At 40.9% G+C, this 26,394-nt stretch overlaps 2 protein-coding genes across 2 annotated transcripts; one reads left to right on the top strand and one right to left on the bottom strand.

Annotated features, from left to right (window-relative positions):
• The first annotated feature begins 5,121 nt into the window (after positions 1-5,121).
• LOC144632575 (glutathione hydrolase-like YwrD proenzyme) lies at positions 5,122-13,256 on the top strand. Its single transcript, XM_078491248.1, has 8 exons — positions 5,122-5,444; positions 7,435-7,594; positions 7,987-8,193; positions 9,179-9,419; positions 10,373-10,544; positions 11,414-11,573; positions 12,120-12,290; positions 12,774-13,256. Exons 1-8 carry the CDS (start codon positions 5,176-5,178, stop codon positions 13,083-13,085), a joined length of 1,692 nt encoding a protein of 563 aa, XP_078347374.1. The 5' UTR covers positions 5,122-5,175; the 3' UTR covers positions 13,086-13,256.
• Positions 13,257-13,879: 623 nt separating this feature from the next.
• On the bottom strand, positions 13,880-24,394 carry LOC144632574 (uncharacterized). The gene is given in 5 exon segments (XM_078491247.1): positions 13,880-15,111; positions 15,113-19,710; positions 20,277-20,416; positions 23,530-24,172; positions 24,221-24,394. Coding segments are annotated over 4 exon segments (5,490 nt in total). The 5' UTR covers positions 23,981-24,172; positions 24,221-24,394; the 3' UTR covers positions 13,880-14,810.
• Positions 24,395-26,394: the final 2,000 nt, after the last annotated feature.

Genomic DNA, 26,394 nt, shown 5'->3' with positions numbered 1-26,394 from the left:
AAGTCATAATTCTCGGCAGGAGAGCGCATTTCACTGCTTGTTGAGAGCTCTCGTCACTTCAGTGTTCACTGACTCCCTTACGCCTTTTGAGAGCAAAAGCAAAAACTCAGTTGCCTCTGTGTAACTGGGCAGTTACGTTTATCCAATAAAACAGAGAACATCCACACAGAAAGTAAAGTAATTAAGTTTGAGGAAGTTTTTTTTGTGATCAAGTTTTGAGTTGATGTGCGTGTAAGTTACTGTTTTGACATTTAATAAGGTCCCCGCACACATCGTATATATCTTATTATCCTCTTCCCTAGAGCTTTTCAGGGTTTACAACACTGGTTTTTACTTTGCAGTTTACAAGTAATGAAGGAATAAGTAATGATGCCCCCTTTGTGAGCGTGAAATTGAGATAGACTCCACTACACCGAGGACTACGTCCCCTGTTCTTTACGAAGAGTGCGTGGGTTCTTCGACGTCCCACAGAATTTAGTACATGTGCAAGGCTTGTGAGGTGGGGCTATGGTTTATTGTCCTTATCTGAGAAGACTATATCTAACCATTTGCAGATGTCATTGCAAAGGCAGCATATTGTTTTCAATTATTTTAAGACCCTTAGTGTTGGTCCAGTCTGTGAGCTAAAAAGGAAGGACTGAGGAACATGTCGCAGGGACATGTGGCAGCAACATGTAGCAGGGACGTGTAGCGGGGACATGTAGCAGCAACAAAATCACAATGTGTACACATGCAAAGAAGAAATGTAGCGGGGACATGTCCCAGAGACATGTCGCAGCGACACGACAAAAAAAGGCACGTCTCCTCATGTGTGCTGATAACTTTTGGCTCTTGCAAAGACTGTTGCAAAGTTCGTGTTGCATGAGCCAAAATTATCAGCACACAAGAGGGGACGTGTCGCCGCGACATGTCCCTGGAACATGTCCCCGCCTAACCTGAATTTCAGACATCCCTCTCTGGTCGCCTACTCCCAGAGAGGGATGTCTGAAATTCAGGCTAGTCCCCGCCACATTTTCTTGCGTGTGTACATATTGTGTTTGTTGTTGCTGCTACATGTCCCCGCTATAATAATACGTCCCTGCTACATGTCCCCGCTATAATAATACGTCCCTGCTACATGTCCCCGTTATAATAATACGTCCCTGCTACATGTCCCCGCTATAATTATACGTCCCTGCTACATGTCACCGTTATAATAATACGTCCCTGCTACATGTCCCCGTTATAATAATACGTCCCTGCTACATGTCCCCGTTATAATAATACGTCCCTGCTACATGTCCCCGTTATAATAATACGTCCCTGCTACATGTCCCTGCTATAATAATACGTCCCTGCTACATGTCACCGTTATAATAATACGTCCCTGCTACATGTCACCGTTATAATAATGCGTCCCTGCTACATGTCCCCGTTATAATAATACGTCCCTGCTACATGTCCCCGTTATAATAATGCGTCCCTGCTACATGTCCCCGCTACACGTCCCTGCTACATGTCCCCGTTATAATAATACGTCCCTGCTACATGTCCCCGTTATAATAATACGTCCCTGCTACATGTCACCGTTATAATAATGCGTCCCTGCTACATGTCACCGTTATAATAATACGTCCCTGCTACATGTCCCCGCTACACGTCCCTGCTACATGTCCCCGTTATAATAATACGTCCCTGCTACATGTCCCCGTTATAATAATGCGTCCCTGCTACATGTCACCGTTATAATAATGCGTCCCTGCTACATGTCCCCGCTACACGTCCCTGCTACATGTCCCCGTTATAATAATACGTCCCTGCTACATGTCCCCGCTATAATAATACGTCCCTGCTACATGTCACCGTTATAATAATACGTCCCTGCTACATGTCACCGTTATAATAATACGTCCCTGCTACATGTCACCGTTATAATAATACGTCCCTGCTACATGTCCCTGCTATAATAATACGTCCCTGCTACATGTCCCCGTTATAATAATACGTCCCTGCTACATGTCACCGCTACACGTCCCTGCTACATGTCCCCGCTACACGTCCCTGCTACATGTCCCCGTTATAATAATACGTCCCTGCTACATGTCCCCGTTATAATAATGCGTCCCTGCTACATGTCCCCGCTACACGTCCCTGCTACATGTCCCCGTTATAATAATACGTCCCTGCTACATGTCACCGTTATAATAATACGTCCCTGCTACATGTCCCCGTTATAATAATGCGTCCCTGCTACATGTCCCCGCTACACGTCCCTGCTACATGTCCCCGTTATAATAATACGTCCCTGCTACATGTCCCCGTTATAATAATGCGTCCCTGCTACATGTCCCCGCTACACGTCCCTGCTACATGTCCCCGTTATAATAATACGTCCCTGCTACATGTCCCCGTTATAATAATGCGTCCCTGCTACATGTCACCGCTATAATAATACGTCCCTGCTACATGTCACCGTTATAATAATGCGTCCCTGCTACATGTCCCCGTTATAATAATGCGTCCCTGCTACATGTCCCCGCTACACGTCCCTGCTACATGTCACCGTTATAATAATGCGTCCCTGCTACATGTCACCGTTATAATAATACGTCCCTGCTACATGTCCCCGTTATAATAATGCGTCCCTGCTACATGTCCCCGCTACACGTCCCTGCTACATGTCACCGCTATAATAATGCGTCCCTGCTACATGTCACCGTTATAATAATACGTCCCTGCTACATGTCCCCGTTATAATAATGCGTCCCTGCTACATGTCCCCGTTATAATAATGCGTCCCTGCTACATGTCCCCGTTATAATAATGCGTCCCTGCTACATGTCCCCGTTATAATAATGCGTCCCTGCTACATGTCCCCGCTACACGTCCCTGCTACATGTCACCGCTATAATAATGCGTCCCTGCTACATGTCACCGTTATAATAATACGTCCCTGCTACATGTCCCCGTTATAATAATGCGTCCCTGCTACATGTCCCCGCTACACGTCCCTGCTACATGTCCCCGTTATAATAATACGTCCCTGCTACATGTCCCCGTTATAATAATGCGTCCCTGCTACATGTCCCCGCTATAATAATACGTCCCTGCTACATGTCCCCGTTATAATAATACGTCCCTGCTACATGTCACCGCTATAATAATACGTCCCTGCTACATGTCACCGTTATAATAATACGTCCCTGCTACATGTCACCGTTATAATAATACGTCCCTGCTACATGTCCCCGCTATAATAATACGTCCCTGCTACATGTCACCGTTATAATAATACGTCCCTGCTACATGTCACCGTTATAATAATACGTCCCTGCTACATGTCACCGTTATAATAATACGTCCCTGCTACATGTCCCCGTTATAATAATACGTCCCTGCTACATGTCACCGTTATAATAATACGTCCCTGCTACATGTCCCCGTTATAATAATGCGTCCCTGCTACATGTCACCGTTATAATAATACGTCCCTGCTACATGTCACCGTTATAATAATACGTCCCTGCTACATGTCCCCGTTATAATAATACGTCCCTGCTACATGTCCCCGTTATAATAATACGTCCCTGCTACATGTCACCGTTATAATAATACGTCCCTGCTACATGTCACCGTTATAATAATACGTCCCTGCTACATGTCCCCGCTATAATAATACGTCCCTGCTACATGTCACCGTTATAATAATACGTCCCTGCTACATGTCACCGTTATAATAATACGTCCCTGCTACATGTCCCCGCTATAATAATACGTCCCTGCTACATGTCACCGTTATAATAATACGTCCCTGCTACATGTCACCGCTATAATAATACGTCCCTGCTACATGTCACCGTTATAATAATACGTCCCTGCTACATGTCACCGCTATAATAATGCGTCCCTGCTACATGTCCCCGTTATAATAATACGTCCCTGCTACATGTCACCGTTATAATAATACGTCCCTGCTACATGTCCCCGTTATAATAATACGTCCCCGCTACACGTCCCTGCTACATGTCACCGCTATAATAATACGTCCCTGCTACATGTCCCCGTTATAATAATACGTCCCTGCTACATGTCACCGTTATAATAATACGTCCCTGCTACATGTCCCCGTTATAATAATACGTCCCTGCTACATGTCCCCGTTATAATAATGCGTCCCTGCTACATGTCCCCGTTATAATAATGCGTCCCTGCTACATGTCCCCGTTATAATAATACGTCCCCGCTACACGTCCCTGCTACATGTCACCGCTATAATAATACGTCCCTGCTACATGTCCCCGTTATAATAATACGTCCCTGCTACATGTCACCGTTATAATAATACGTCCCTGCTACATGTCCCCGTTATAATAATGCGTCCCTGCTACATGTCCCCGTTATAATAATGCGTCCCTGCTACATGTCACCGTTATAATAATGCGTCCCTGCTACATGTCCCCGCTACACGTCCCTGCTACATGTCCCCGCTATAATAATACGTCCCTGCTACATGTCACCGTTATAATAATACGTCCCTGCTACATGTCCCCGTTATAATAATACGTCCCTGCTACATGTCCCCGTTATAATAATACGTCCCTGCTACATGTCCCCGCTATAATAATACGTCCCTGCTACATGTCCCCGTTATAATAATACGTCCCTGCTACATGTCCCCGTTATAATAATACGTCCCTGCTACATGTCACCGTTATAATAATACGTCCCTGCTACATGTCCCCGTTATAATAATACGTCCCTGCTACATGTCACCGTTATAATAATACGTCCCTGCTACATGTCCCCGCTACACGTCCCTGCTACATGTCCCCGTTATAATAATACGTCCCTGCTACATGTCCCCGTTATAATAATACGTCCCTGCTACATGTCCCCGTTATAATAATGCGTCCCTGCTACATGTCACCGTTATAATAATACGTCCCTGCTACATGTCCCCGCTACACGTCCCTGCTACATGTCCCCGTTATAATAATACGTCCCTGCTACATGTCCCCGTTATAATAATACGTCCCTGCTACATGTCCCCGCTACACGTCCCTGCTAGTAGCTGCTACTTGTCCCCTCGATCAGTCCAGTGTGAACAACACATGATTTTGTCGCTGCTGACCGCTGCTACATTACTGCTAGGCCGGGATCTATCCGGGCCCTGGGTAAGAGAGAGGAGAAACAAACATGGCGGCGGATTCTAGGGAATCTCCGTTGACGTTTATTTCTCGTCGATCTCCAGTCGTTTCACTGCATGGAGCGGTAGCTTCAAGTCAACCACTAGCGACGGAAGTAGGAGTAAGGATTCTAAAAGCTGGTGGAAATGCAGCTGATGCGGCAGTCGCTGTTGCTGCGTGTTTGAACGTCACGGAACCTTGCAGCACTGGAATAGGAGGTGATGCTTTCTGCATGTTCTTTGATGCTGAAAAAAAGACTGTCAAAGGGATCAACGGAAGGTAATGATTTACAAGCACAGTGACTTTGCAAAGTTAAACCACATTGCTATTGAATGCCCCCCCCCCCTCCCCCACTACCACCACCACCAACTACCACCACCCCCGGGCAACCCCGGGCATGTTAACTTTTAAAGTTTTAATTGTTCAAATTCCCATCCCGGATCAAAAATGGTTCAAATGCCCCACCTATTGGTCACAAAAGAACATGATTGATCCTTTTTAAGCTAGCAGTCCTCTAGCTCCTTGATCTCCAACATGATAACGATCAGGAGCCACAAATTTGTGGATTATAATTTATAATTTATTTATAAACACAAAATCGAGGCAATTTGTTCAAATTTCCCCACCCCATATGGTTTCAAATTCCTCACCCCAATTATAACCACCAAATGTCAAATTCTGCCAGTTCATTATCGTGATTGCTCATGCAAAGCATTGTCTGATATTCCTTCAAACTTGAGTTTTGATAACCAGTTATGCAACATTATTTTTATACCCACCAGAACATGTTTTTATCAGGTTGCAACAGGCAATACAGGCAGGGTGTTTAGAAAATTTCCTCCAGCCTGCACTCGATGCATAACATTGCAACATGAATTACATGTGTTGCAAGATGTGCATAAACAATATTAGTGTGAACGTCCTTAAATACAAAGCATGTTTATGATGCAAGACACTATTCCAAAGAGCAACTGAGCTTATTTTTTCGACTTTTTTGCTTGTTTACAAGCGAAAGTAGGAGAATAGCAGTTATGTTGGGCAAAATTCACATTCTTGTTAACTCTCAAGGGACTTTTTTAATTTATCAAGGGACTGTTTTAATTTCTCAAGGGATTACTTTCCGCTGTGGGTGATCACTTGCGATCTCGTGGAAAAAACGTGACTTGTCACATTTACAAACATTATATAACAATTTTAAAAGTGACATGTCAGCTTTCTTATCTCAACGCATGTGTGTCTGAAAGGCGATCTATAAAAAGCGGTGGACAAACAATGGATTGCGTAACTAACGCTAAAACACGAATAAATAATCACTAGCACTTACATCGTTTAAAAATTACAAACGTCAAAAATAAACCATACCAAAAAAACTCGCTCTTTTCAAAGATATTATTATTGAAGTTAAAACAAATGCAAGAGATGGGGGCTTCTTTCAGCTTAGGAGCGGTTAAAAATTAGGCCAAATTTAGTCACTACAAGCGCCATTCTATTTCGTCATCAGCCTAGGTCGTTGGGGACGTGACCTCGCGTTGACATCAATGTTGCATGAATCGGCTTTACAACATGCGATCGTATCTACGCAGTTTGAGTGGAATTTCAGTCAAAGACAGCAAAATTCTTTCGTATTTCATCTTCAAATATAATTCGAAATCATTCACTGTATATATGGCTTTTGTTTAATTCTTCTTAAGCCCACGAAGAAGCTGTCTTGATATCCGACCCTCGCAGAGCCTAGACAAAACTCAGCTTGAGTGTATCGATTTGTTTACGCCACAATTATATGCGCAATGTTTTCTCCGACAGTAGTTGGAATTATCCGTATTTTTTTCGTGCTTTTTCGTGGAGCAATCGTAACGATACGGCATTGAACAGCGGTCTACCTATAACAATTCAAATATGGCGTCGCAAAACAAAGCATTGAACGCATATTTTGCTGTTTCATTTTCTAATTTCGCTGCCGTAATCGACTGCCTCGAAAGGTCCTTGCAATTTTAAAGTATAGAATTGTCAGATCTCTGTGAAATTTGCACTGTTTGTTTGTGTAATGTTGAGGAATATGTGTATAAATACCCGGCACGGACGAGCCATTTTTGACAAAATTATATGGCTGCATTTCCTCCGCGAAGATAGGAAATTGTTAAACTAAACTACAAAGCAACTGAATGATAAGTTTGAAGAACAATGCACAGGATAAACCTTCGACTCATACTTCATGCAAAAAAGTCGGTATCTCGAAGAGACTTTGATTAAATTTGTAATGCCTTTCTAGTGGGCGTGCTCCATCTAACCTGACACTGGATCTTCTAAAGAATAAAGGTGTTGTGAAGCCTGGAGATAATCACCTCCCGTACAACTCTGCTCACTCAGTCACTGTTCCAGGAGCTGCTGCTGCTTGGTGCGATACAGTGGAACATTTTGGCAATGGAAAGGTCAGTGTACTGTACATAGTGGGAAGTCATGGAGGCCTATGAGGGGTATCATGGTCTTTGCGAGCATTTGCGAGCATGTGAGCACAGCGTTTTTCTGTGCGAGCACGAGCATTGACAAAAATTAGCCTTGAGAGCAATGAGCACTTTTCAAAAACCTACCTCCACTAAAAACCGAGCATGCGAGCACTTGTAAAAATGTCGAGCACAAGCAAACAAGCACCTACTAAAATTTTGCGAGCATTGCGAGCACTGCGACATTTTGAGGAACCATTCTTGACTCCTCCTATGGACTCTAAATAAAAGGGCTGGTTTCTTGAACCTAGGCTCCCAGGCCTAGGCTCAAGTGTACAAATAAAGAAAGCTGTTTGTATTGTCTGTGTTTTGTTTACTAGTTATCAATGAGGGATATCCTGCAACCAGCTATTGATCTAGCAAAACATGGCTTCCCTGTTCACCCTGTTGCTGCATACTTTTGGCAGAAGTGTTGTTCTTGTCTTAAAGATCCTGCAAATAAACATGGTTCAGATATGCTGTTGAATGGACAACCTCCTAGAGCTGGTGATGTAATGGTGATGCCACTTTTAGCTGAAACATTTGAGGTAAACATGTGAAACAAATTATTTTCTTCAAGATTAAGCTACATATAATACATTTTTTCTTACGTCCCTGACTGCTGACTTTTTAAAAGGTTCTGCTAACTTAGCTTGTGTTGAGTATTTTTAGTACTAATTGCCCCATACATGTATATCATCTTGATCCTTCTCTAAAGGACCATCTTTGCCTTTTAAAAGACCTTTAAAGGATTTAAAGGAGCTTTCTTGTTCACGTTTACAGGGCATTTAAAATAGTCCTGTCCAGTTGCCTAGGCAAGTATAATTTCCTCTGGTGCGAGTAACTTTCCGAGCCTCTCTTTCCTCTTGCCAAGGCAAGTCATCTGCTGACTAAAATTAATCATAAAAAAATTAAATTTAGATTAGTATTCAACTGCCCCGTGGGCAAGCAAAATGTGCGAGCTGCCAGAATTCAAAGTTCATTTAAGCCTTGTGTTTAACAATGACCTACAAGTACAGTCAGAAAAGGCTACAAACAATAAAGGTCAATTTTTTTTTTAAAATTAGATCATATTTATTATGTGATTTTCATTTTCCCTTTTCAGGGGCACCCAGACCAATTCAGTGAATATCTGTTCGGAAGACCTATAATCACCTACGATTTTCGGATTAAAGTGTGATAAAAAAAGGAGATTTCTTTAGCTTCAACTTTCGTGACATGAGAAAAGTGATGCCTGTTGTTTTCGGAGAGAGAACATGTCGTTTTGGGAACGAAAAAAGGCCAACTACGATTTTCAAGAAAGCATCAGCAGCTCGTAAATTTGGTTAATAATATTTCGTTCCCTAAAATTTTCTGAAGTTTGAAAGTTCAGCTAGCGTATCCGAAAAGATATACTTTTCTTAGCATTTCAAATTAAGGCTTTAAATAGCATGAAAAGGCCACTTACAACATATTTCTTGCTGGGTGCCCCTGCTTTTTGTCCCAATTGAAGATCATGCACAATTTTCTGCTACCTATTATTAATATCTATAGGAATTGTGTTCAAAAGGCAAAGATGGGTTCTACAAAGGACGCATAGCCAAGGCTGTTGTTGATGTTGTGCAAGAACATGGTGGAATGCTATGTCTTGAAGACTTAGAGCAACATCGCAGCACTTTTGACCAACCTATCTGTACTTCTTATCATGGAATCAATGTTTGGGAAATGCCACCAAATGGACAGGGAATCACTGCACTCCTGGCACTGAATATCCTGGAGGGCTTTGATATCAAAGGTAATAGATTCTATTGATAAAATTAAAGATGTTATTAAAACAACACTGCAAATTTGAATCACTTTTTTTGTTACGTGTAATAGCTGAAGTAGCAGTATCATTAGCAGTAGCAGTAGCAGCAGTAGTAGTAGCAGTAGCAGCAGCAGTAGCAGTAGCAGCAGCAGTCGGCTGAGCAGTAGTAGCAGTAGTAGTAGCAGCAGCAGCAGCAGCAGAAGTAGCAGTATTAGTAGCAGTAGCAATATGAGTAGCAGTAGTAGTAGCAATAGAGGTACCCGAATAAGTGCGGTAATTACTATTATTGTTGAGAAAAAGTTTATATTTTAAAAAGACTTTCAGAGGTAATGCAAACCGTTGGTTTAATACTGCAAAGCCAGTTTGGCCATCCAGAACAACTGCGTTTGGGCAAGTAACTTTCTCTGCCCAATTAGCTTGCTTAATGAGCAATTTATCTGCCGACTGACTTCTTAACATATGATGATCAACAAAGTTTGGTACATATCATATAACCAAGGGTTGGTGAGCTTGGGGGTGACAGTAAACGTACTTACTACATGGACATTAACCATTGTGCTGGAATTCAAAGCCGAAATTTTTTTTAAGCATTATATTTGACCATTAATTGTCAAAAGTGTGGTCAGCCGCCTTATGGTGAGTTTGCTGGTCTCTCAATCATTATGTCGTCTGGTTTCTACCATCTATCTTTCTGGCCAGGGCCATTGGCACCTCATGCTACTGGAAATGTCTGAACATAGTGGCCTTGTGGGCAGCTAGGCTTGAATGCATACTTTACCTTTAGCAAAATAATGTGTAGATTAGGAGTTCTGAATTTGCATAGAGAACTTACACCATTTGGAGTTAATAAGAGAACAAAAAAAAAATGATTGTGAGCCAGTTCCATGTAGTGCAGATTTTAAATGTAATTATTTAACATTATTTTCTTTTCTCCTTGTTAGGAATGGCACACAACTCTAGTGAATACCTTCACACTGTGATTGAAGCGCTGTCATTAAGCTTTGCTGACACTTTCTGGTATAATGCCGACCCAAGCAAAGTCAGTGTACCAGTGAATGGGTTGTTGTCCAAGGAATATGCCACAATACGTCGAGCTCTTATCAAGCCAGACAGGTTTGTTATTATAATAGGTTCTTCTTTGGGGGAGAGGAGGGCACTTTTAACTAGTTAAGCGCCATGCAAAACAACTTCTACAGAATACATAACTTTAGTTCACATTTGGGTATATACAGTGTTATCACTCAACTCTCACTATAACGGACACCTTCGGTACCACAATTTGCTGTTCGCCGGGAATGAAGGTTTCTGTTACTATCATGCATAGGTTTCTCTCTAACAAAATAATTACCCATTGGGAAATAGTTGTAGTTACTACCAGTTGATCACTGCCTCTTATGTAAAGTGTACATTTACGGCACAGGGTATTTTAGTCCTAAACTGTATTAGAAACTCATTGAATTGCCGACTCTGTAATTGCATTAACTGTCCTTAGAAAAAAATTCCACTAATCACTGAGTCTTTTCCATGGAGAGACAGATTCAGCCAAAAACTTCCATATTAATGACATATCACCACTCTCTCTGTAACCTGGTCAGAACTCAGTAAGTCGCTTTTTGCTAGAATTTCAGAAGTCTTTTTGCAAGGTGAAGTGAGTCGGTGTTGGGAGATGTGCAAACACAGAGAAACGTTACATTGTATGCAAAACCTGCAAAAGAGGGTGTCTTCCCGTCGCTACTTGTCAGGGTCTTAAACGGGGAGAGGGGCAAGGGGGGTGGAACCTGGAGCACTATCGGTTTGCTGCTTGGAGCCCTACTATGATTATTTTGCCACCGAGCATGGAGCCCTGAAAACTTTTGTCGTACAGCATGCGGGACCTTTTTTGCAGAAAGGGGGAGCTTTTTGCTCTCCCTGGAGCCCTTATTCCATTTTGCACCCTGAATGGTATTTTTCTATTGACGAGTTTTTGTGTATTTGGTTTACAGTGCATTAGAAATCTATCAGCGAGGATCACCTTTCAGTGGAAGTGACACTGTGTATTTCAGTGTGGTTGATGATCATGGTAATGCGTGTTCATTCATCAACAGTAATTACGCAAATTTTGGAACAGGCCTGGTTCCTGAGGGATGTGGATTCACTCTTCAGGTACAGTACCGCCTAAAATCACTTCAGCCGTGAGTTCCACGTGGTGAAAACGTGTGTAGTGCACGAGGTTTGCACGTGCGTCAACCTTGAAGGGATAAACTAATCGCGAGCAAGGCGAAACCGAGACGTTCCTCCTATTGCTGTACGTCATTGTTTTATACGTGTGGGTGTTTTTTTATTGTTAAAGAGATATTAACGGTAACGTGAACAAACACAAAGAAATGTAGCGAGCATGTAACCTGAACTACATATAGCGTTTAAGCGCACGACTTACGATACGTTATTAAATCTTTTCTTGTACTTTATGTCTTAAATTTGATTTAACTTCAGCGGTGTAAAACATATTCCATTTCGCTTGTCTTGGTAATAACAGTTTGTCCGGTGTTACTGCACATCTTATTCCTGGCTAACTAAAGGTCTCCTATATTAAAAATCTTAAACGCTTAATAATCCTGGCTACCAAGTCTAAATTTGTTGCAAAATGGAACGCCCCTTTTCAGCAACGTTCCCTGTTTATACTAATATATAATGTTCTTTTTGTAACAGAATCGTGGAGCTAACTTTTCACTCCGTCCTGAGCACCCGAATGTTGTGGAGGCAAGGAAGAGACCGTACCACACTATCATCCCAGGAATGGCCACACAGGGAGATACTGGGGAGTTATATGCTTGTTTTGGTGTCATGGGAGGCTTCATGCAACCACAGGGACATGTTCAGGTAATTCTCTCACGTTTAATAACCTTAAGTTTTTTTTGAATATTATAAAAATAATGAAAAGTAAATCCTAACTTCCGTTTTACCAAATATTGAAGAAAAACAAACAGCACCGCGTAAAGTTATTACCCAGACGTACAGCATGAACAGAATAATAAAGATGTGGTAGTCAACGTGAGACAGTTTTGTTCAAAGTTGAATAAAACGATGGACAAAGCGACAAACTAAAACAGGAAAGTGATCGCCTTTAGTCCCTTGAGAATAAACTGATTTTTATTAGCATTTCTGAACCAGACAAAGAACTCTGCAAATTCACGTGTTTTTCCTGCTTTTTCTTCTGCTTTTTGAAGGAGCGTGAAGACATTGATTACTCAAGAGTAACCCAGAGAAAGGCCTCAGCAATGTAACTCCAGGCTCAAGCAGACAAGAGTCACGAGACTTGTCAATTCAGTTCTTTTGATTGTAATTTTGTTGTCCTTACACCAGGTCCTGCTCAATATGATTGATTTTGGAATGGATCCTCAACAAGCCTTGGATGTGCCTCGGTTTTGTATCAATAACGAAGGGCAGGAACTTGGGACCGTTTTCTTGGAGGAAGGCATTTCAGAAGTCGTCGCGAGAGAGCTCGCGGAGCTTGGGCACAATTTTCTTTACCCTGTATCTGGACATAATAGGAGTGTCTTTGGCCGGGGGCAAATAATTGCTCGCAGAAGTGCACCTGGCAAAAGTGGTCCTAGCAGAGACGTTTACTGGTCTGGGTCTGATCCCAGAGCAGATGGTTTAGCCATTGGATATTGACAAAACAGAAATATCTTTAAGATCTAGTCAATTATAAAGGAAATCAAGAATAAATCCTGTTTAAACGGTGATAAAGGCGTCTGGACATTTATGTCCATGAGTTGCTATTTACTTCAAAGCAGTGCAACTAGTACGACATAAAAAACAACTGACACTAAAGGGTTTGTTGATTAATAAATAGCCTTTCAAGCTTAAGAGGAATGAATGTTTGTTAGATAGAACAAAAATAAAACAGTGAGTTTATGATCCATTTAATCCTTCCTATTATTCCAAAAGCAACCATTGACCATAGCTCGCGTTGTATTCCCAAACTACTATTCCAGACATGCTAGTCCCGAAAGCCGGTAACCATGCATACTCCCCGAAATTTATTTATTTTACCGGGCGCACAAGGAAACAACAGGTGAGGATAAGAGCATCAAAGCACACTAACAATACAGTCTCAGGACAAACAACAACCAGGGGACCTCAGCTAATTGACGTATAATGCCAAAATTAAAAGAAATCATAACAATCTTCAAAATCTCACAAACAAACTGAATGATTCTATTCACCCATATCTGTAGTGTTAGGTCTTTCTCAAGCCCAGAATAAACTGCAGCATAACCCCCCTTTCCCCATTACTGTAATACCAACCGCGATCGAAGTGAGAATTCATTGGCTTTTTCTTTTCACTTCGTTTGTACACAACTTCCAAGAGTTTCTTGGGCAATAAATTATTTTAAGCCTCGTCTTTATAATAAAGAAAACAATTAAAATTGCTTATCACACAGAGGAAGATGAGTGATGTTACATTTATTGATTTTTTCCTTACGAAAGCACAGAGAATTTAGCCCGAGTTAATTCGAACACAGTAATAAATACGTCCTGGATTCGTTTCGTAATAAATAAAGGACATCTTAACTTGATGACACTGCAACACGCCTTTCATTGTGCTAAGCTGGATACATTTGATTCACCTCGAGAGAAGTTCGTATATTATGTTTCTCTTTCGATCTGTTTGCGTGGCCTAACTAAAAGCACATATACAACGTATTTTGCAGTTCCAGCGTTCTATTCCGTCGATTTCTACATTCGGATGCTGACACGCGAATGGATAATTCACAAGCAGGGACAAAATCACGTACACAAGAGAATGTAGCGGGGACATGTTGCAGCGGCACGTACATGTCGTGAATGTTTCTGCTACATGTCGCTGATGTACCGGCGACATAATAATGTCCATTCGTGTGTCGGCACCTTTAAACTTGTGTGTGTATTTCGTTCAACGAAATTCAGTTTGACGTCTGAATTTATAAAGCACGGATCATGTCCACAGTGGGTTTAAAAGTTAGGTTTAGCTCATAACAGGTTTGACATTTGAACCGAGTCTGACTGAAGACTGAACCATGCAGTGCTGACATTAATCTTGACCAATATTAGGGAAATGGTCAAAACTATTGTACTCAGACAGGACCCACCACTCTGCAAAAAGACAGGTGGTCTCTTTGTGTACCCCTCCTAGATTCAAACCTCCTTGTGCCATTTCTGCAGCAAGGCAAGCTTCATGCACACCTAATATGAAAGTCTTAACTCAAATTTTAAGGCCAATAGATTTTGTCCATTTGGCTAATCAGACAGGTGGTATCTTGCATAGCCCCCTACCCCTACACAAGGAGGGTCCTCGTCGAGTACACTTGTTATGACCACTTCCTTAACAGTATCCATAACCAATACCTTCATGTATCACTTGGCGTAAGCTACCATGACAACATTATCTCCTCTGATAAACAACTGGTTTACATGACGATGCCTAAATACCAAACGCTTGTTATGACCAATAAAAAGCGTCTTTGAAAGAGTTCGGTCTATTTCGTTAGAGTTTTTCTTGGAATTATCCAAACAAGTATGTTCATCTGCGCTTTTCAGTTTCTTATCACTAGCTGGGATGATTTTATTTTCAGAAATATTGAGCTTGTAGGGAGGTGGTTGATTCTCTCTGTTGCTGTTAAGCTCGCCAAGTTTCGCCGAAGGTTTAGAAATTTCTTTCTTTTGGCAACCTTGAACAGGAATCATTTTCTTCCTCGAGTCGCAATCTTTTAGCTTCCCTCACTGCTGTGATGCCTACGGCTCTGGGACGCTTTCTAGGGTTCCCTGTCCGATCCTTGTTACCAAGTTGAGGCTGTACTTTCGCCTTGAAAGTATCATTGGAAGGCAACTTTTTGATAGCTTTTCTTGGCGTAATTCGTGGAGATACTTTGATTGTAGTCTTGGCCTTGGAAGTAACGTTGGAAGGCAACTTTTTTAGAGCTTTTCTTGGCGTAATTCGTGGAGAGACTTTGATTGCAGTCTTGGCCCGCATCGGTTTACCTTTAGCACTACAGCCACGTTTCAATACAACTCTACCATCCATTGTTTTTGTTTCATCTTTCGCTTTGGGACGTTTTCCAGCCTTGTTTTGCACTTTGCCTTGTGAAATAGCCATTTTACTTTCTTTGTCATTTTTGTTGTCGCCTTTCGAATGATTAGTAAGAACGGCGGCTTCCTTCGCCGTTGTCTCGTTTTCAGAGTGAGGTTGTTGACTGCTCCCAATTGACGACTTACTTGGGTGTTTATTTGTTTTGTTGCCACAGAGAGATACCTTTGCTGACGGGTTAAGTTTTATCTTCTCTTCTGTATCACGTGAAGGCGCATTTGCCTTTGCCCTCGATACAGTGTGCGAGTCTTTTGCCGTTTTCTTGTCTTCGCCGTTACAACTACTTGTCGATTTTGTAACTGAAGTGTCAAGTTCGAGTTTTGATTCCATGCCCTTGATATTTGTTTCATGATCCTGAAGACTGCGTGTCTTTGTGTTTTTCTTGTCTTCAGTCATACGAACATCTGTAGATTTTTTCGTTATTTTCTTGGGGACAAGAGGAGATTTATCGGTATGATCTTCTACCTTGTGTCTCGAGCTTACTGGGTTTGTTTTCGTGACCTTAGCATCACCTCCTCGCAGAGAACTGTGAGACTTTCCTTTTACTTTGTTTGCAGTCTTAAGACTATTTCCTTTTGTCTCATCCCTTCCCTGGTTGCTTCCAGGTTTGCCTTCATCAGAGGTTTCAGTCACTCGCTGTCGTGTCTCCCTTCTTTTTACTTTAGAACTATCCTGTAGTTTACTGCCCTTAACCTTCGTTTTGTTCTCATCTTTCTTGGTATCACGCACAACTTTTTTATGACGAAGCCCTTTTTCGTTCTCACTAGCAGCAGAACACTTCTCCGCAATATCATTTCTCTTCATACGCTTTTCAACTGGTCGTGTTTCACGAACACGGCCATCTCTCGTGTCGCGTATGCCAGCAGATCTGCCTTTCAGTGATGGTCGCGTTTTACGTGCTTCACTAAGCTTTGTCCGCAAATCTGTGTTGTTAAAAGAAGCTCTTCTATCACTTCTTGAACTTTCAGAGACCCTCCCTCTTTCCTTAGGTACATTTTGAAGTAGTCCACTTGAAGAAGAATGTCTTTTAGGGCACGGACTTTTTTCCTTGCTACTGCAAACATTTTTGCCGCCCGTGAGCTTACTTCTGAGAAGACTTATTCCTCCTTGTTGTTCTTGTGATGATACTTCATCATGAGCCTCTACATCGGAATCAGATGAAGACAATTCACCTTCCTCCCTTTCCTTCTTGACTGGCTTTTGGGTCTTTAAAGTGGCGTCTTCGTCTGAGCTAATTTCACCTTCTTCTTTCTCGTCATCTACCCTCTGTTGTGATTCATCGACTCTGTTTGTCAGTGGAACACCTGCCTTATCTTTTGTTTGTTTATCGGTTTTTAAGTTGTCACAGGTTAGCTCTGTTTCATGCATAGGAGGGATGCCTTTTTCTTCGTGTTTCATGGACGAGTCTTCTGATGTTGAGTTAGAGGCTAACGTTTCCGAAACAATGCTCAGGCCATTCTCTTTTTCTGGGAGATTTCCCACCTCACAAGGAGAAGTGATAGTATCTCTTTTATTATCCACGTGTGCAAAGTTTCGAGCGCTGTCTTTATGAGTCGAAGAACTCCTGCAGTGATTCTGCTGTGAATCAAGTGATTCATCGCCATCAGGTTTGATCTCTTTGTTTCGACCTGAACAATCATGTACAACTTCTGCTTCATTAAACCGTGTTTCGATTTGACCTGTTTGTGACGTCTTTATTTGCTCTTTTGCTAATATTTCCTCTGATTCCTCTAATATTTCCTCTGATTGTTCGTGTACAGGCTTTTGTTCTAAATCGTATTGTCCAAACTCGTTGCTAACGATTAGCTGACATTTGTTTTCCTCTTGGTTTTTCATTGATGTGTGTCCACTGAGGCTGACTTCTTCATCTTTGTCAAGTACTTTATCAGAATTTAGATCCAAAACTAAACATTGCGGATCACTTGGTACTGCTTGATAGTCAATGGATGAAGTTTCAGTGGTCTTAACGTGTTCTCCAGAAACAGAAGCAGAATGTTTTAAAGAAATACATGTATGATCCGAGCGTTTACCTTCTTCAGATGGAATGCCATAGTTGGTCGTGGCGATAACGGGTGCTTGTTGAGTGCTAACAACTGCATCTTCTGTCGCGTGTTGATTGATATCAACATCCTCGCTTACTTCATCTAAACTACTGTTACTCATATGTTTTTTGACACAACTTTCTAAAGCAACATCTAAAGCCAAAGAGGTAGATTTTGTCTCTTCCCTTGGACAAAAGGGGAGGTCTTGCTTGTTACAAATGAGCGAGAAACTCGAGTCAGTTTGCAGATCTATGGAAGACAAAGTCGAGAATGATGGCAAGTGCATCTTAGCTGTCCCGCTAGTTTCTGCAGTGGCACAACTGGATGAATGCGTATCCACTTTCTCGCAACTTACGCTAACTTGTCTGCCTTCTCTAAAACGGAACGCTGGAGAGGTTTCTTGGAAATTGGATAAGCTAGTTTCTTTATCAGCTAAGCCATCGTCAACTTTTGCGGAATTTGAAAGTTCACTCACTGCTATTTCGGTAGCTTCATGTTCCCTACCTTCCAGACGTTCCAAAGTTCGAGTGTTTCCGGAACTGTTCTCGACACATGCATCCATACTTCCCATTTTCTCTTCAACATCACACGTCATCCTCTCACTTTGTAACTGCGTCATGCCGTGCACGTTAAGTGTTTGATTTCCATTCTTTACTTTCTCTTCTGTGCAATCACTTTTCACCTCAACGTGTCTCGCCACTTCATTCTTCTCCTCTTCCTCCAATGTACATTTCACCCGGAAACGTTTGTCGACCTTGGACAAAACTGGTTCACCTTCAATCAAACTTGATACATCGTCTACTGCTCCTTCACCGCCTGACCCATCCAGGCTTTCTTCAACCTCCTTTACACGTGTTATGCATTCATCGTTATTGTGAGTTTGTTCGTTGACGTACTTTTCACTCTCTCCAAATTCCAAACCTTCAAGTGCTATCAAATGGGAAATGTTGTTAGATCCAACAGTATGTTCACTCTGTTCTCTTTCATTTTGCAACTGATTTTGTTCCTCCGCGAGTCTAGTGTCACTATTTTCGTTAACCAACCGACTGTCATCTACAGTAACAACAATGTTCTCCTCAACTGATAGCTCTGCTGATTTACTACAGGGAGTTACTCCTTCACTGCCGCATTGCTCTACTTTTGATGATTCGTGAAATGTCTTCACGATATTATAGGTGGGAAAAGAAAAACTACTTTCATCCGACAGATTGAACTCCCTTTCTTTAGCAGACGTTACAAAAGATGGTTCAACGGTCTTAGACAAAGATACATTCAGATACATGAAGTTTTCAAATCTTTCACCGTTATTCTCTCCGTCTGTATGACACAAGAGCATGCTTTCATTAACAGCTTCCTGTTTGTTTGCTTTTACCGAGCCACAGTGTTGAGTTTGTGTGGCCTCTTTCTCATCCAATACCTCAAATTCGCCAACCGGAACATTACACTCGCTAACGCCTTTTCCATCATCAAACTCACTTGTGCAAGTCGGATGTATCGATTCAGGTTTCATAGTTTGAGAATCAGAATCACTCGTCTCCAACACTGGACCAATGTTTACCTTTGAATCTCTGATATCAAGATAGCATTTATCAGCAACAACTGTTTCTTCCTCTGAAAGAAGCGAGCCCTCAGCGTCGCCAAAAGGAATGATAGAAGTTTGTAAAGCTACACTAAGAGCCCTTGCGGAAGGCATCGATGATTCTTCATCGGAAGTGTCTATAGGAAAGTCACAAACGGAATTGCCTTCAGGAATGTTATGGTCTGTAGAGGTGACATTCTTACATACCGTGGCAAGTAAAACCTGCGGCTTAACATCCTGGGAATCAGTTACGGGCTGAGTAGTAGACGCCATATGAAGGCCATTACTGTCGATTTCCATACTATCAGTTCCTTCTTTGTCACATGATTTATTTGCTGGTGAATTGAAGACTTCGTTTGATGACGTTAACGAAGAGGAATTTTTGTCAATAGTTATACGGTCGCTCATTTTGTCTTTTGTTTCGTTCTCTACTGGTGGTTTCGCCTTTTTCTTCTTCTTTTTCTTCTTTGTTTCTAGAGACTCATCTTTTACCTCTGGTTGTTCAACTCGTTCTTCCAAAGTGTAAACTTCATCGACATCGAAAAGAGCCTAGGAAATAGAAGTAACAATTTCTTTATTAACAGTTTCACGTTGACCACTATTCTAAGCGATTCTCCCACAAATAAACTGGTTTTAAATAAATTAGAATCTCAACATTACGTAAGACTGTACTAGCACGACATAAGGGAAATAAAGATGGGCAGAACTGGAAAGAGATTGAAAATCCTCTGATTCCTATCAATACTCAGAAATTCTCTTACATGTAGTTTGAGATATACAAATGTGCAACATTTTTTCCTTAAAGATGTATGATTCAGTATCTATTACTTGTACGTAATGTCATGTAATTTGATAATGTTAATGAAACAACAAGTACATTAATAAATATGTATTTTTCAAAAATGACATGAGCATGGGACAAAGAAAAATTCTGAGTCCCCAAGGGGAATCAAACCCATGGCCTCCCAGATACCAGTTGGGCACTCTAACCAACTGAGCTACGAGAGACTTGTGGTGGGCTGGGCCAACAAGTACATTTTTGTAACAAATGATTGACAAGAAATTTTAAAATATTAAAAATAATTGTAAAACTTGATTACTGTCGTGACACTCACCAGATTCATATGCTTGTCAAAAGCAACCAGGTATCCAGCTAAGACACTGCGCAGTCCCTTGTATCTCCTTGTCCACACTTTGACTCTGCGCCTCTCGGTAAGACAAGTGTGAAGTATACTAAATGGTCCTTCAGCAAGAACTTACGAAACATAAAAGAGCAGCAACTAAGTCAATATTACAAGCAGGAATTATAAATAAATTCTATTTTTAAAAACATAATGGATAATGATTTGATTGGCTTAGTGCCCACTGGATGTCTGCATTATACCATGCCAGACAAAATGGTTGACAAAACTTGTGTTCGGTCTTTCTTTTTTTATCTTTTTTATAATATAAAATTAGCAGCCAAGAGTTACCAATATTTTGTGGTTATTTTAAATAAAATGATTATTCTTTATTGGATACTTGTTGAGATGATTACAGCCAACTACATCCTCCTTGGCTATCTACATGAACCATATCTCACTATCCAATGGGTGCTCCTTGCGTGACTATTAGTTAAACCAGAAACCCATTAGCGTTGATATGTGTTACTTCCTATGATTCATATTGTATATTTGAACCGTTTGCAGCACATTTGTTTTCATTAAGAACCATATTTGGAAAATCATGAGAAAAAATTAACCTATCAAAATTACAATATTTGGATAAATTCACAGTATGCACTAGCTTAATTTCGAACAAGCTTGGTTAACTAAAGTTAAATTTGGTTAACCTCTCCTGTTTTATCATCAATAAGTAGTCTGGAAAACTCTACTTGGAAACACTTAATGAATTTCTTTAGTTTCTGTAAGAAAATTATGGCGCTTAGGTCAGAATTCAAGTAGCCTGCAGAACAGGTGGATTATTTTGCGGGTTGCGCAAAGCGCGACATGGCGACTGCAAAGCACAAATGAAAAATAAACCACCTGTAGACTGAGATATTCTATTTACAAGATATCCTTGTAGGCTTCAGAATTTTCTCTCTGGAAGGACAAAGTCTGATAGACATTCTGTGAAAATGTAGATGTAACTTGCATTTAATTGATGTCATGCCCAGATGATAATAAATATCTGTTGCAAGGTGTGATCTTATCACAGATGACACATTTATCTTTATACGGCTTTGCCAAAGGCTGTTGTTGGTTTTAGAGTGACATTCTGTGTTGTAAAGGTTATGCTTCTCGTAATTATTTGAATGAGCGCTTTGTCTATTAAGCTTGATGATTAGGTTTTACTGTCTACCTCATCTGTTTCGTGTTACGTTGGCACCACAATATTCAAATGTATATTTGAAATTTCATGGCATTTATCGCCACTGTTCACTAACACGTGGATTCTCAAAAAGAGCTGATAAATCAAGCTTTTACCGAAGCCTGTCGGTTGCAGACCCAAAACATCCTTCTTTTCTTTTCCTTTAAATCTTCAACATGCAGAAGCGGAAACAAATTGAGTGTGGAAGGGAACGCTTTGATCCCCTTTTTGTTTTTTCACACATTTAACATCACGTGGCTTAAAGCAACTAATCACCGAAAACCGTTCCTCAGGCGAACAGTTGGAAGAGCAGTATCAATGGTGTGCCTACAGGCGGTTTACTTTTCCTTCCTGCTTTGCACTCTTTTTTTTTTAATAAAAAAGATAAGGAGTTCTGGCAACCCGAAATTAACCACTAGGTTAAAAAAGCCGGGTTGTCAGTTTACAAATTGAGTAGTCGCCCTCACGCTTAGTGTGACCCGCAAAATAAAGCGCTTGTTCTGCAGGCTAGGATTCAAGTAACTCACTGCAAACCCGAAAATGTTTTTACATGTGTCATTATGCATATAAAGCATCTGCATACAAACTCTTCGTGTTTCCAAATATGATACTTGGCAAAACTGAATATTCAAATGCTGCACATGAACGTGTGTTACCCATTCAATCCCTTATGAGTTTCTGTTAAAACAAATTCGAGTGGAGCAATCAAATTCAAAAACAAAATCAGTAGGTCATGGGAATTGAGGATCTGATCATTTCAGAAACATCTTGACCAAGAACTAAATTCTCCCAAGGAGAATTATAGAAAATATGAGAAACTGCTAGAAAAATTAATATCTGAGTTAAGATGAAAAGGATCAAATGACTAGCTCGAATGACTAGCTCTGTTGAAGTCCTATAGATTACATGTATAAGCTACACTGTATATACTATAGAAGTATATTAATTAATTATTCCAGGAGTGTGCATTGGATATGAGTTGGTAGATAGTCAACAAGGCATGTAGTGCCAAGTTGACTATAACTATCTCATATCCAACAAGCACGAGTGAATTTTTTTTTATTAATTATTAAAAACACAGAGTTTGGGCTAGAATTTGATTACTAAGGGTCAATTTATCCTTTTGGGCATTTTTCATTTTAGAGGGTGGCTCAATTTTAAACAGGTATGGCCTCTTCCTGAAGAGCATCTTCGTGATCCTTGAAATCTTTATGCCTCTGAAGAGTTGATGTTTGGAAATTTGTTCAGCCTTCTGATGCAAATGGATTTGTCTTCTGTAATTTGCGACAAAAATCAAAACAAAACCTTGTTCCATTTTCAAAGTGCAACCATGTGTGGTTGCGCAACCAACATGTCTGAAATGACTGCGCATTTGTAGTTTTTGTTTCACTGCTTTCATAAGTCACTTCCTTTTCTTTGATCTGTTCTCCATCGGTTAAACTAACTTCCGTATAATTTTGTAAAACCTCTGCCTTTGAGGGGCTACGTGCTACGCTTGAGTGAGCATGTGACATGTTCACCAGACCACGGTGAGAGCAAGACCTGGTGCACAAAATGCTTTGGTGACAACTTCAGGGGGAAAAACACAACTTTTTTTACACAACTTCAGGGGAAAAAGCCACAATTTTGAACATTTTGCATGCTTTGTAATTCATAATTTGGTCTGAAAATTTGTAATTTTTGAGGTCTTTTTTAAATGCTGAAAAATGCTAAATTTCATTGGTGATTGCGGGATTGGTGCAATGGAAAGCAATGGCTCAAACCCTGAAAACACCCAAAAATTGCAATATTTGAGCTCCATGGCTGTTCTCACTGATGCATACACCTACCATTTTTGTATTATAGCCTGTAAACCAATCAAAACCAAGAAATTGTAATATACCATGGCCAGTTTTTAATATTAAAGTAAGCTTATAATAATATATAATTAATTAAAAAAGTGTCCTTTACTTTGGGAAGCTGTATAAGTGCTAATTAAAAGTTAACTAAGAAGTGAAGGGCTTCAGGGTCAGCCCTTACCTTCCATCCTCTGTACAACATCCATCCGTTTCTTCTTTCTTTGTTGTGCTTTGAAGGCTTCCTCGACCAAAATAAATTCCTGCAGTTTTGAATCATCCATTCTGACATCACTCTTTTTCTCTGATTTTGTGTTCTCTATGTTGCTTGCTTTAGACTCGGCGATGGCCTGGAGTCTTTCTTGTAAACCCTCTTTCTCGGCTGGTTTGTATTCTGGTTTTAGATTTCTTGTTCTAGAGGCAGCGTGCCGCGATGAATCTTTAGGCTTCACGGGTTCACTCGACTTCGTCTTTCCCTCTTTGATTGCAAGTGCATATTCTGCGAGGTTGTTAAATATCTGTATATTGGGTACTGGTGGCTGAAGGTCTGTGGCGTATAGAGCCTTTAATGCGTCGAAATTTGGAGATAAAAAATCCAATGTTCCATCCATCTTTTTTGAAGTTCTGGCCGCCATCTTGATAGCTGCATTAGTTACCAGGCCTTTCCCCTCATCTGGGAAAAAAGCGTGACCGGCAGCGTGACCGGTCAGCGTGACCCCGACGCTTGACTACAGTTTGACTCTCGGTGTACGGTGGGTTATGGGATAGCCGCCAAGAGCCAGCGAAAACGTTCGAAAATAATTTTACTAACGAGATAAAAACGTTTTCTAGGTCTCATTGAAAAAAATAATTTTGGATTTTCCCAAAGAAACCACCCTAATCTTTTCATCTATCACTGGCCAAGCTCAGCTACCAAAGAGCAAGGGAATTCAAATACTGCGATTGTTCCTTTTTTCTGGTACCTTTTTCCATAAATGTTATATGAAAGGGTTGCCCCTTTTGTCAAAAGTCGTAAATATATGAGCAAGGGTTTGGAACTCGGGGCGGAGGTTTTCCAATTTCCAGTAATGAACCTTTGTTGAGTAGCACCCTCCCCCTCCCCTATCACCGGGGTGTTGCTATGCTCTGTCTCTTTGCTGTCGCAATTGCTATGAAGCGACTTCAGCAACCATACTTCAATCAAAATTTTGTAACAATCACCGGATCTGTCTTGTGGGAGGCACCGTGGTGCATTAGATATCTAAGTTTCGGGAGTATACTCATTGTAGGTACCGGGAAATGACAAGTTCTGTTACCTACAGTAGCTTACAGTTGTTTACAATAAACAAAGAAAAAAATAAAACTTTAGACCTAATAGCAAATAAATATCTAGTATATATGTCACGATTTTTCATTGTAGTTATTTGTAATCTAGGGTAAACTCTGTCCCTTGGCAAAACTTGTCAAGATTGCCTTGTGTTGAAAGTTGAAACAATAGAGAACTATTTAGGTTGATGCATAATTCATGTTTAAACATATTATTGTTTCTTTGTCGAAAGCAGTCATCATGGGTTTCTTGTCCTTCCGCTGGTTAAAACGAGTTGCTTCATCGCTTGTATTGCTTGGTTTGGCAGTGGCCATCATCATTTTATTGCTTCCTGGAGAACACGAAAAGCATCGCATTCAGAGAGATTTAAACAACACTCTGGTAAATTCATTTATCAAGGATGGAGGACTTCAAGACAAGAACATTACTGTGGCAGTACGTCATTACGTAGCTTAGCCCCGCCATAAAGATATGAAGTCGATTGCGGTCAGTTTCAAGTCGGTTACCTGGCCTCTGGAAGAGTCGAACGATTCCTTCCATGGCATTTTGTGATCGCCCAGAAATGAATACAAAGGACTACTCATCAACAAGAGTCACAGAAACTGAATTATAGACCATGTGCGAGATCAACAGACGGTTGGATGCCACCATCTTACATATAAGTGCGAAAGAAACTTTACCCGCACATCAGTTAAGTAAGAAAATGTCACCTCACTCGTTGGCTCGTTCTTTAAATCTTTATTCTGCATTGTATATTCATCGGTCGACTGGAATTGGATTGAATAAATTTCTAGGATATGAATAATTTTTATTGGCCAATTTTCCCCAAAAAAAATTGTATCTGGGAGAGTTACAATCGCTTTTTCTCTACGTGTACTTGACCAAAACGAAGCACTTAAAATAAATAGTTCCAAAATAATCGAGAACTAATTTGCATGAAACTACAAAGTTGTTTTGTGAAACGAAATACTGTATGTAAATTCAGTTGTAATTGTTTCGGCGTGCAAATAGACAATAGGAGACCTGCAATTAATAGTAAATATTCTGGTCAGTATTTAGCCGTTAATTGGTTGCGTGACGCCGAAATAATTGTCGGTCTGAAGAGTTGGAGGCGTATTTTGTTTTATTTCTGCGGTGTTAATAATGACTACTTAGGGCCTGTTTATATGGAGGAGAGTTGTCCCTGGTAGGAGGGTTACCCTCCATACCGAGCCACCCCGGGCGAGAGAGCTTTTCATACGTTTCTTTATAAAAGCTTCGAACTGTTTATATGAGAAATTGCAAAGTTGGCTCGGGGGCAGGGTGACCCTGGGTGGAGGGTCACTCGCTTTGAAGGTAGGGTGACCCTGGGGAGCGAGCCAACTTTTTTCCATATAAACAGTTTGATTATTTTTGCCTCGCCTACCAGGGACAAGTTGACACATACGGAGCATGCGCAAACGCAAAAATCAGCGAAAACAAAATTGCAGATAAATTGAAATCGAAGTCGGTGGTAAATTAGTCCAAAAAATGGTCTTGGTCGACGATTCAGCGTTCCTGATTTTAGAAAAAGCAGCCATAACAGATGTTTTAAAACAACTCTCGCCAGTCTTTTGAACCGAGAGGGCCAAGTTTGGCTCGGTCAACAGGGACAAATTTTTCATATAAACGCTCGTTAAAAGATGGCTCGGGGGAGAGGGTAACCCTCCTACCAGGGACAACTCTTTTCCATCTAAACAGGCCCTTAGACTGACGAATATGCTT

This window comes from Oculina patagonica, chromosome 12 (genome assembly GCF_052425735.1).
Source record: "Oculina patagonica isolate OP01 chromosome 12, crgOcupat, whole genome shotgun sequence".
NCBI lineage: Eukaryota > Metazoa > Cnidaria > Anthozoa > Scleractinia > Oculinidae > Oculina > Oculina patagonica.
This window is presented reverse-complemented; position numbering and strand designations above follow the sequence as displayed.

Coding starts and splice junctions, on each gene's coding strand:
- LOC144632575 (XM_078491248.1), top strand. CDS start 5,176: ATGGCGGCGGATTCTAGGGAATCTCCGTTGACGTTTATTTCTCGTCGA. Junction 7,595..7,986: donor AACATTTTGGCAATGGAAAG/GTCAGTGTACTG, acceptor TTTGTTTACTAG/TTATCAATGAGGGATATCCT. Junction 9,420..10,372: donor GGAGGGCTTTGATATCAAAG/GTAATAGATTCT, acceptor TCTCCTTGTTAG/GAATGGCACACAACTCTAGT.